This window comes from Lissotriton helveticus, chromosome 7 (genome assembly GCF_964261635.1).
Source record: "Lissotriton helveticus chromosome 7, aLisHel1.1, whole genome shotgun sequence".
Lineage (NCBI taxonomy): Eukaryota > Metazoa > Chordata > Amphibia > Caudata > Salamandridae > Lissotriton > Lissotriton helveticus.
In genome coordinates, this window is record NC_136068.1 from 1869226268 (window position 1) to 1869238962 (window position 12695).

At 42.7% G+C, this 12695-nt stretch overlaps 1 protein-coding gene across 1 annotated transcript in view; it reads left to right on the plus strand.

Moving 5' to 3' along the window:
* The window catches only part of LOC144769807 (olfactory receptor 5V1-like), a 43695-nt gene extending 31744 nt beyond the window's left edge, over window positions 1-11951 (plus strand). The window contains exon 2 of the mRNA XM_078653994.1: window positions 11271-11951. Coding sequence (XP_078510120.1) covers window positions 11271-11951 — 681 coding nt within the window. The remainder of the gene's footprint in view (window positions 1-11270) is intronic.
* The last annotated feature ends 744 nt before the right edge of the window (window positions 11952-12695 follow it).

Here is a 12695-nt window from a genome sequence, read left to right on the forward strand (position 1 = left end):
GCACACAATAATGCGATCTTGGAAGACAAGGCAGCAGGCACCAGTAAACCCTGCTAAAAGAATGAGGAGGGCAACCAAGAAGACAAGGAAAGTGCCGAAATCCATGAGAGGACAAAAGATGAAGCGTTCATTCTGATCTCTCCGCTTTGTACCAGCCCTGAACCCCCAACAAGCGGAATGGAAAGTAGTTCAAGCAGTGGCTCTAACTTGCCCAAGTCAGGTTACCAGACACATTTTTTTTTTTTGTGTTCAAAATATTTAATTGCATTTTTTTTCATAATAAACAATAAGCAAGACATACAGAACAGATTAAATTTGCAAAAGATCTAGGGCCTTATTTATGAAGGCCTTGCGTCACTTTTAACATGGGAAGAAGTAACGCACCGGTGGCGCAAGGCTTTCATAAATAAGGCCCCTAGTAAAAAACTAAGAATGCAACAATTGCTAAGTCATCTGCAATAAATGAAGATAAATGTGTGCAAGGAAAACTTAAAAAGGGGAAGGAAGGAAAGGGAAACATGTAATATTAACCAGCCTAAAATGTACACAACATTTTCATTTATAAATGACGCCGGGCCAGTACTGCGTTTAAATAGCGGTAAAGTAACTAACCTCCCCGACCCACTCCAACCATTGAAGATACACCAAATGGAACACCAGCTGGTACGACAGCAGCAATGGCAGCAGCAGGGGGCAGCATTGGCCAGACTGCAGAGGCCTAACAGTCGCCGTCAAAAACTATGGCAGCGCCGACACAAGCCCTAAAGAGGGAACAGACGCAACAGCCATAATCAAGGAGGATAAGGCATGCCCTAGCAGGAAGAAAGCTCTTTGCAAATCAAGGGGCCGATTATGATGGCGGACGGACCTGAGTCCGTCCGCCACCATAGAGTAGGGGGGGCCGTCCGCAGGGGCAGCGGTGGTCCCTCCGTGCAAATTAGGATGTGACCGCCACCCTGGCGGTCACATCCTGTATGTTTATCATTGCGGCGGGTGCTGCTTGAAGCAGCACCCGCCGCAATGATGTAAGTTGTGCATTTGCATTGTGCAGGCAAATGCAGGGGGGTACCATAGGTACCACCCATGTGTGCCCCCCACACCCCCTTCACCCCTGGGGGCCTGCAACGGGCCCCCAAACAAAAATCCATATGCCTTTGCACGGCGGAAATGCCGCCGTGTAAAGGCATGTTCCTCCAGACATCCTAATATGGCTGGCGGTGTCTGGTAGACACCGCCAGCCATGTTAGTGCTTTTCCGCCGCGGACAGGAGGCGACCGCGGCGGAAAAGCTGCGGACTGAAAAACGATCCCCCAGCCATCCTAATCTGCCGGGGGGTCTTTTTCAGTCCACTGCGGTTTTCCCGCATCCTCTGGGCCGGCGGTGGCTTCCGCTTGCCCGGAGGATGCGGGAAAACCGCCATCATAATCGGGCCCCAAGTGCGGTGTCTAAAAGATATTAACCAACTGATCTCGTAATTGAGGCATCATTGATCTAGCGTTCTTATTTTTTATTTATAAATTAATTAATAATTTCCCTTCTTAACTCGGCCTATGTGGTTTTTCTTCAGATATCACAGTAAATTACAGAGAAACAAGAACTTACCACAGATTTACATTTAAAATTAGAACTCAACCCTGGAAAGGATAAGCACATTTTTTTTGTGAGGGTACATATCGCAACCAAATAAAAGATCTTTAAATGAAATCTGATTGGATAACGTACATACTACATTAAAACTGTTTCCGGTACGTGGGATCTTGTACAATCCTCCTTCCACTCTATCACCTTCCACTAATTCTGCACACACCTCTCAACAATCCATTTCTAAGGTAGCTATGTCTTCTTGAATCCCAACCACTGTCCTTCTACCACACTTGGGGATAGATTTAGAAAAATGTTGTGCTGGGTGAGTGTCAGAGAAGTGGCGCTAAACAGCACAAACTGTTTTTATTCTCATTTAATATTTCCTGTGCAAAGCTTGTTTTGTAGTGGAAAGTACCCTAAAAGTAATGCAAAACAGCATGAAGCACTGCTTTGCATTACTTAGTGCCAAGGGGGATTTACATAGGTGGTCCATAGGCGTTTCTTTGCAGCCACTCATACCGTTGACACAAAATCGCAGCAAACACCAGTAGACAAGGTTTAGCGCTAAAAGTTAACGCGATTTGAAAGGAGGCATTTAAAGGAGAAATAATTGTATTTCTACTTTCTTTTCTGACTTTGTATGTTTGGTGCACTGTGCAGCACACATACAAAGTAGGAACAGTTTTAAAGTGTGTCTAAGCATTGCATTTTGTACTGGAAGTGTACCCTTTGAATCTGAAACCTATGTTAGACTCATCCACACACCCTAAAATTATGGCTCTAAGGTGTGTGCCTGGCGCACAGCTGCTAAAAGCTGCACAGGCGCTCGGGAGAGGGGTAGAGGAAGCCATATCTATGTTGATATGGCTCTCTCTTGCTCCCCTCCAATTGGCCTATGTAGCGCAGCATTTTTTGCTGCTGCGCTGCTACACGTGTCTGTTTAGAATATCTGGGCTTCACTCCTTTAAACAAGTTGTGATATGGATGCTTCATTCTGTTGAACTTGTAGTTCTGGGTACGCAGTCCTCAGCTTTAAAAGCAATGTTTGGCTTTTGCACTGGTCAACCAGTTAGCATATCAGGTTAAGTCCCTGTTTTTTTTCTGTGGCTGGTGAAGTGGTGACATGTGTAATGGTCTTTCCAGGGATATTGTTCAGGTTGGAGGCGGCGGTAGGCTCAAGATCGTACTTTATAAAGGACTCTGTGTTCTTCAATCACAACTGAGGGCACGTTTACTCACTTTAGCTTCACTGAAGAAGAAGTGGAAGCAATTGCCCCAGAGGCCCAGATTTAGCCCAAAATTCTTTGCTGCATTACCATACAGGGAGGGAGCAGGAGAGCGCCATACCTACAGAGTTATGGCTCTATCCTCCCCTCTCCCTAGTGGCGGTGCTGATTTCAGCTGCTGTGTGCCACGCACACCCATTAGAGCTGTAGTGCTAAGGTGAGTGCCTTAGTTTACCATAGGCCTTGTACTGGAAGGATAACTTCCAGTACAAAATACTATGGCTATATAAGTGAAATACTTTTCCCACTTTGTACGTGTGCTGTACAATGCATTTCTTCTTTTAACACCTGCTTTTCAGCGCCTTAATTTATTTGCGCTAATCTATAACCCTGTCTACCAATGTTAGCAGAAAGTGTTTAGCAACAAAGAGCTTGGGTGGTTGCATGGGAGCACTCATGGAATGCCCTCTTGACGCAAAGTAATATAATGCAGTGTTTCACGCTGCTTTGCGTTACTTTTCCATACAAACCAATGCAAGTACCAATTTGAGTAGGTTTATTAATTCCCAAAAATGTTTATCACCGGTTTAGTGTTCAAAAAGAAGCGCTAACCTGACGCTAAACCTTTGTGAGTCTTGGCTATACTATCTTTCTGCAGAGTACCAGCAGACATTGCCAGTCTGGAGAGACGCATGTGGCCAAGGTGTGCGTACACCTGTGCATGGTGGGCTTGACAAGAACAAAGTGAGGCTGGTGTGTTATTCTGTCTGACACAAAAGCCTTTAATTCCACGCTCCTCATAGTTTGAGTGTGGTAATACTGCCTGGAGAAATAATTATACCATGGGGCAAAGTACAGTACATTTTCAATGTGGCTTTACCTCTCCATTACAATCCAGGGTTTGCAAAATGATATGTGAAGATGTTAGTTATTGACAATTGTGAAACTGCAATTTCCGTTTCCCCCTAAATTGAACGTATGCACTTTCCGTTGTCTACTTGTTTTTAGTGATACCAGATAGATTAAGAGGCAGAGCTATCAGTGGTGCAGCAGGTGCGGTGGCAGCAGGGCAGAGACCGTGAGGAGCACATTACACACCAAATATAGCTCTATTTTATTACACAAATGGTGGCAGGGTGGTGAGGTTCCGTGCTCACATTACTGACCATGACTTCTTTGCTGAAAAGAAACACCATTTTTATGAAGCACTCTAATACGTTCTTAGAAATTAGTTAATTGATTGTCCCCCCCAGAAAATTGTCTGTTTGAAGAAAACCATGGCTTACACACAATTTGGAACAGGAAGATGTTCGGTGATGGGTAGAAATTGCTGGAAGTACATGTATATAGGATCGGGGTTGGCTCTTACATGTTCTTGATGTGCACTGGATACAGTTGATGAATGTCATGATATGATTAGCTGTTGGATCTGGTCGGCATACTGGAACCGGTTTCAGGGTAACATGTCTCATTAGCCAGGCTAGCTTGAAACAGATCCCAGGATGCTTTTTTTCGGACTAGGGAGAACTTGGCCCTGCAGTTTGGGACGGACTGTTACCATGAGGAGCAAGGTTAAGACATTTTTGCATATGGCTGGGTCAAAACTGGGATGCCATAGTGAGCAAAAGAACAGAACAATGGATTAAACCCAGGTCTTGTGACTGGGGTGAGTGGTTGAAAAGTTTCAGCACTCCATCCATCATCTTGTTGTGTTTTTTATGTTTGTCCTAAGTGGCCAGGGTTATGCCTAGGTGTGTCTTTCTTGTTTGCTGAGCCACTGGATTCAAGCTGGACTGGATAATGAGGGGGCAATAACCCATATTTGGTACCAGGATGCTTGTTTCTGGCCCAGGTAGTACCTGCCTCCGCAATTCGGGCTGGACTGTTCCCATGAAGTGCGGGGTCAAGACGGATTGACATATGGCTGGGTCCAAAGTGGGGTGGTGTGGTGAGCAACAAAATATCGATTAAACTCACATCTGTCACTGGGGTGAACGTTTTATTTATTCATCATTCTATCAATATTCTGTTGCTACTTTTGTAACCATAAGTGGGAAGGGTATGCCCAGACATGGGTCCCGTGCTCACTGCACCACTAGACTCAAGTTAGCCTGGCTTATGAGGGGTGATGCCCTGAAACCGGTTCCAAGATGCTTGTTTCCAGTCCAGTGAAGACATGGCTTGGTAGTTCAGGCTGGACTGTTCCTATGGCTGGGTCCTAAATGGGATGGTGCAGTGAGCAAAAAAGAACAGTAGCTTAAACCCAGATCTTTGACGGAGGAGAATGTTTAATATTCTTTTTAGTTTTAGATATTTGCCATTTTCTTCCTTCAGAACTTTTGTGCCTACAACTTGGCTTGGGTCACATGACTGAATGTAATTGGGTTATACTTGGTTAATTCTTCCCAGACAGTAACACAATAGAGGGATTAGGTGTGTCTCAATGGTTCACCTGCTGGCAGGATAGGGTGGGAGCTGAAGAGAACCTTACTTACAACATTATAGTGCCACATTGTTACTGTAGCCAGCTTGGAGCTAGGGCAGGGGAGGCAGGAAATTCCATGCACTTCAAAGCTACTGTCTAGAAACTTCTCCCACCCTGCAGAACTATGGAACCAGGGTTTAAAAGTAGGACGTCAGACACCAGCTCTTCAGTACACTCTGGACCTGTGGATACTCTGACAGGAAGAAGGACGTCTGTTTTGCTAGAAGGACATCCACTCTGCCACATTGCTGCTCTGAAGCACTGCTGCCCTGCTGGATTGCTGCCATGTTGCCTCCTGCCTGGGTACAATGGCTGTATCATCATCTGTTGCATGACCTCAAGAGTGACTAACGAGGGCTAGTTTACTGACCTCCTGTTCAGAGCAACACAGAAGACTTGCTCCATTTTGAACCCACACCTGGTTCTCGGACCATTGAAAGTGGTGCTAAAGGTGGCCAGATAGCCAAAGTCAGTAACTGAGAACTTAGACAAAATTTGTCTCAAAAGTGCCTCGAGAACATGGAGGAGAGTGGGGCCAAACTTCTTACATGTACGCTGAAGGAGCGTCGCCAGTCGAATTGACTTCCCGGCTTTTCCTACTACATTTTTCTCCTGATCAGCAAATCCTTTGCAGCAACCTTTGCTAAAGGGGTATCCGGCTACCATGGATATCAATTCGCCAAAATGTCAAGGGTAGCAGAAGTGGCAGAACATGCCATTTGACCTTTACTTTCGCTCAAACACATGTGCTTACAGAACATATTCACTCATAGACACTCTTTCTTACATAAGCATGATCTCACCCACAAGCATGCACAGAACATACATTTAAAAGCAATTTCACTTATCTCAGCTGCCAGATAGGGTCTTTTTCTAGCTAACTGTACCAATAGTGAGCAATCGGCTATTGTTATTCACTATTAGTGTAATTTAAAAATAAATGATTGAAAACAAGCACAGTGGTGGCCCACCCAATGTCCATAAGGATGAGCTGCCCTTGTGTTCCTTACACTGACTTTGCCACCTCTGATGTCAGAGGTCACAGAGGCATTGCCAGGGATTGCAAAGAGCAAGCCAGGGGTGCAGGTGCAACCCCTAGTGACCCCTAAATGTCATCCATGCCGGCCTTGTGGAATTCTCTTTGACTACAGCTCTCTGCCAGTTCCTGCTAGTGATTTTCAGCTTCCATTTCACAGCCTAGGTTTGAATATAGACTCTTCACTGTGGCTTCGACCCTAGGCTATCAGTCGATGATGCTCCTCCTGCAGCCTTGCCCCTCTGAACTTTACACTCTCAGACCATTTTTCTCTGAATTTTTCTAAGTCAAAAAGTTAGTTCTGACTGAGTGCAATCAACTTCTGAACCTCGCATCATCATGGTGGGCAAAGTTTTGGATTTTGACCCAGTTTCGTGCGTTCAGGGACCTGATGTATCTTTACTGTGAAAAATGATTACCTAATTGTGATGCTATGCGAATCACAATTAGGAAATAGCTATTCCTAATGTGTTAAACTCATAAAATTTCAATTATTGATTCCTAGTGGGTCGCAAATCAACCAAACTCATAAATATTAATGAGGTAGGTCACAATTTGCGAACCAATAGGAATCGCTAAAATTATGGGGATGGTGGCCTGCTGGGGTCAGCAGACCACTATGTACATGATTGCTTTAAAATAAAGCTATTATGTTTTACTGAAATGCAGACGCTATTCCTTTGGTTCTACTAATTGGATTTTTGTTGTTTTAGTTTTAAATACTGTATTTAAATGTGCTCTGGTTTTCTAAATTGTTTTGGGATGTTTCCTGTGTTATGTTTTCACTTGATTACTGTGTGTGTGCTGCATAAATACTTTACACATTGCCTCTAAGTTTAGCCTGACCGCTTTTTGTACCAAACTAGCCCAGATTAAGTGCAGGTTAATTTAATGACTTTTTCTGGTTCGCCCTTTCTCTGCTATGACGGTGGACTGTCTGTTAGGAAATGACCTGGAGAACACTTCCTGGAAAGTGGAGCTCGGGTCACAGCTGGAAATGTTAGGGTTGCCTGAGTGAGTCTCTGCAATCACCAGGTCCATGGCCTCTCTGGAAGGGAGTCAAGATGGTTGGGAGCCTGGAAAAATTGTACAGACAGCTGCCAGGAATTGAAGGGCACGGGTTGCGGGGAACCAGCCCCTGAATGTCAGATACGACAAATCAGAACAGTCTCCTCAATGTGCTTCAGCGCCCTCCGCCTATCTAAGGAGACCTTCAAATGGATCATCACGGAATCCAGAAAAAACGTCATCCACACACTCATAACCGGCAGACTTGACTGCTGAAACGCCCTTAATGCCATAATTAACAAATCCCTGATCTGAAAACTCCAGACCATCCGGAACAACGCTGCCAGACTCGTCCTCGGCATCCCATGACATGAACACATCATCCAGCACCAATGTGACCTCCACCGGCTGCCCATCGAGAAGAGAGTAATCTTCAACATACCAAAGAAAAACCTCCACTCCGCCGGTCTTGCTAAAACCCCAAGCATACGCAAAGACAGAGTGGGTGGAAGTTCCTACTCCTACATCACGGCAAAGACCTGGAACAAGCTCCCGCTCAACATCAGACATTTGCCCACTCTGCACACCTTCAGGAATAGCCTTAAGCCCTGCACCCCTCCCCCCAGCGACCCTCATGGGTGAGTAGAATGCTTCACAAGTCCTTGATTGATTGATTGAATGATAGAAACTGGAATTCCATCTGAAATTATTTGAGTGGGAGATGTATTTTGTATAATTACAATTTGTTAAATTACTCCCACCTCTACATTTTTACTAAATCCTTCAGTGAAAAGCACTGATGCAACAGAGGGCTGGACTGAGGAATATAGGGACATAAGTATTAGCTAATTATAAACTGATATGAAGCTCAGATGCCTCAAGCGCTTCTAGGAGTCTTATTGAAACAAACTCTGATGTGGAGTGATGGGTCCATGCAGGAGCAAGCTCTTCTCACCCTGTGCTGTGCCATATGCTAAAGAATACTGTTACTCTTGAAAAAAGCTTATATGAATATCAAACGATATATTCCCACTAAATTAAATGTATGGTTGCAACATGCTTTTTATTGTGCATTATGACACTCATTTCACTTTCACCCATGCTACACTCCATCAGGTACATCCTTAAACTTCTTATGATTGTTGTGCTCTTTTTATCAGCTGTCAACAATAAAGGTGACACTCTTTGGTAAACAAACAATCATCAGAAATTGGAAAGGTCCAACAAGTATTTCAAAGCATTGTTTGAAAAAGGATATTATGTCATGTTAAATATGAAAACATTATATCTTACTAGCTCCATACGTGCACGACTGCCTCCAACCATATCTAACAGGGGCCGCACCAATGATGTTGAAAAAGGATTATGCCAGGCTCGCTTCACAACGTTTGACAATTAAAGAAATAGGACAAAACAGAACAGGACTCACCATCTCCCTAGATAATTCTGCCAAGTATATGTGGGGTTCCTCCCTTTGACGGAACTCACTCTGCATAGCTAATAGTAGAAACTGTGTTATTATGTCCAATTTGTAAGTCTATTCTAATAATTGATACAAAACACTTTTAAGGGGCATGTTTGCAAACCCCTATTGCCACGACAATGTCACTTTTTGACATTGTCACGTTGTCACGCTATGATGGCGATAGGGGCTTTGCCTTATTTATAAGGAAGCATTAAGCCACTTAATGTGGATTAAAGCTGCCTCGTAAATAAGTCACCCTTTCACAATATACTTAGCGGTAAATGGGAGGGCACTTGGTGTTGTGGTGGGCATTGCACAACAACAGCCATTGATTTTGACTCTGCCCTATATTTACAAGGGTAGTGTAAATCGGAGGTAAGACCTAAATTAAGACCAGGGAAAACCTGAGGGCTTATTTATAAGCCTCTTGTGCCACTTGTGCGTCATTTTTACCATGGGAAAAGTGACATACTGGTGGCGCAAGGGGCTTTTAAATAAGCTGTGTGGTGTTAAACAGCCAAAACGAGGAGAAGTGCTTTATTTCTCCTCATTTTTTGCAGTATCTATGTGTGCTGGCTTGGGCAGCACACATAGTAACTTCAAAATGCCAATGATTGCTCATGTTCAGGAGGGCCCACCTTCCTGCACATAAACAATCATTTAAATAAAATGCAGTTTTGCAACTTCTATGTGTGCAACATTAAGTAGCACACAAAGAAGTTAAAAAACAGCATTTAAAGAGTGCTTATGTGGAGTAAGGGGGACCTTCCTCCACATAAACAATCTTCCCCTAAACACAGGCACCCTTCCACTATGGTTCAAGGGTGCCAGCGTGGGGACTAGGGCAGCTTAATTTAGCCCCAGCACAGCGGGAAACGCAGGGCTGCACCATATTATTGTAAATATTGTCCAGCCCTGCATTTCTGAAGTGGCGGAGTGCAGCATTAAGCCAGGAAAGCTAACGCTGCACTCCATCAATTTACTGTAAATATGCCCCTAAATGTGTTACTTGTGTGTTTTTTAAACTTAGAGGCATTAGTACAAGGGGATTGCTCCACCAGAACTTCACTTACTGCGATGCTTTGGTGGCGCAGTGCCCTGCACCATATTTATAGGGTGGCGTTTAACCACTTTTCATTGCTTCACACCGCTTTGCAAATATGGCACACTTTCATGCAGTTTTCTGCCTGAAAGGGGCATGTAGTAGGTTTTCCTGTGGGTGTTCCTTCTCAAAACCCATTGCTTTTTGATGCTGCCCCAGATCTGTTAATCTGAGACAGCGCCAAAAACTAACACCATGCAAAAGCAGGCATGAGAATGGCATAAGCAAGAGAAATACTTTTGTTTCTCCTAGTTTTTGCTTTCAGAAGTAGCGCATCACCATTAATATTTGTTTATGTGCCGGAAGGGACATCTTCCTGCACATAAATAATTATTCCAACGATGTAGGCATTATGAACAAGTATGTCTGAGTTAGCGCTAGTCAGCTATTTTTAGCACCACCACAAGGGAAAACACAGATGTGCACAGCATATCCCCATGCTTTTTAAATAACCCAAGGTGGCGCTGCAAAATGTGCCACATTGCCACACTGCACATTTTCCTGTAAATATGCTCCTTACAGTTTTAGTGGACAACTTTTTTAAAATCTATGTATGTTTATTAACAGTTTTAAAATAGTTGTTAATAACATTGCAGGAAAGTTTTTTGTAAAAAAAGTTCTGAAAATTAGAAACTGGAATATGTGTTTGTCATTTACAGTAAAAGATGTTCAACGGCCTCTACATATTTATTGCAACTGTTTACTTGTACTCTTTGAATATGTTTCCTTTTCCCACAAATTCATCTCTCAGGATCAAGGTTGGTGTGTTGAAAACTTGTGAGAGAATATTAAATATTCTCTTCATTGTGTGCTTTCTGGTCTTAAATTGAATACTCTATGAGAACTCTTTTTTACAACAGTGAAAACAAAATGATCTCCACAATGTTTTACTATTTTCTTGAGATTATAGTGCAAGAGTTGTGTTTTCGACAAAGAAACATCCATCGATGAACCAGTTGACAGCAAATTCCGTCACTTCTCTTGTATTTGTTTTTATTTTTCTTCACGTTAAGCTAATCTACATGGGTGACTAATGGAACTATCAAATCAAACCTCACCTGATACATTCTTAATTGTTGGATTCTCAGATTTTCCAGAGATGGAAGTTCCAATTTTTGTTATTTTTATACTAGCTTACCTAACAACATTGACTGGAAACCTTCTGATTATTGTCATAATATGTTCTAACCCATGTCTGCAAACCCCCATGTATATCTTCCTTACACATTTGTCTTTTATTGACATCAGTTTCACTTCAGTTGTATTCCCAAAAATGTTGGCCCAATTTTTTGGGGAGGGCCATTACATTTCTCTAAGTCAGTGTCTGCTGCAAATATATTTCTTAGGTTCTCTGATCTCCACAGAATTTCTTCTTCTCTCTGCCATGGATTTATGGTCGCTATGTTGGCATCTGCCATCCCTTACGTTACACAACCATCATGAATAAGACTGTTTGCTTTTGCCTGCCTAGCGCATGCTGGGTTGCTGGCTTCATTGATCCAATACCACACATGGTATTTCTTTCCAAGCTCTCTTTCTGTGGGTCACATACAATCAATCACTTCTTCTGTGATGGTACTGCCCTAATGATGCTTACTTGCACTAACACTAGCAATATAGATACACTTACCTACATAATTGGTGCTGTTGTGTTTGTAATGTCATTCTTTTTAATCATCATATCTTACATCAAGATCATCTCAGTCATTTTGAAAATTCAGTCTGCTGTGGGACAGCGGAAGGCATTTTCTACATGTACCGCCCATATCACCATGGTCATTTTATTCACTGGATCATTGTCTTCTACTTATATTCGGCCAACATCTGCATATTCCATAAAAGAAAACAAAATGTTGTCATTGTTGTATATTGTTGTTACTCCACTATGTAACCCTATCGTATACAGTCTGAAAAACACAGAATTTAAAAATGTTCTACAAAAGAAAAAGAATACAGCATGGGTAAACATATTTGGTCAACAGAAAATATGTAGACTCCTGTTTTCATTTGAAATTGTGTGTAATGACTGGGGAGTGTTAAAATGACTTTAAAAGTAAGTTCTAAATAAAAAAGGGGATTTGTTGTTTAAGACAAATGTATCCTTGTGTATTATTGATTTTGGGATGGTTGATGATAACTACGCAACGACGTTTTTTGTTTTGTAAAACAAAAGCTCAGGAAAATGGAAACTGAGATATGTGTTTCTCGCGTAGGGTAAAGCATCTTAAGGTAAACTTGTTATGATATGGTCTATGGGCCTCATTTAGAAAACAATTGTGCAGCACAGCGCTGAAAGCCATTTTGCTGCGCCTAGCTGCATCAATTTAAAAGCACAGGGATGAATCTATTAACAGCAATACAACACATCCTTGTGCTTGCCATGCGCCATTGCAGGGACACTTGTGTCATGTTGAAAGGGTGCCTATATTTCAAGGGGATGATTGTTTTTGTGCAGGAAGGGACACAATCTGAGCATATGAATGGACAATGAACTTAGCCTCAAGAAATAAGTAAGCAGCCTAGTCGGTACTTGATTTGGTCTTCAACCACAGATTTTTCAGTTGATTTTCTGATCTCTTATTTTATCCTACCTAAACTACTGCAACACCCTCTATCTGGGCTGGAAGAAATCAATCCTAAAGAGGTTACAGTTGGTCCAAAATGTGGCAGCCAGATTGCTGTTTTCCCTCCAAATGTTTTGCTCCAATTCAGGGCTCCTTCTGAGCACCATTGGCCTCCGTTAGAAATGTGAATTCAATTCAAAGCCCTCAACGTGGCACACAGAATTA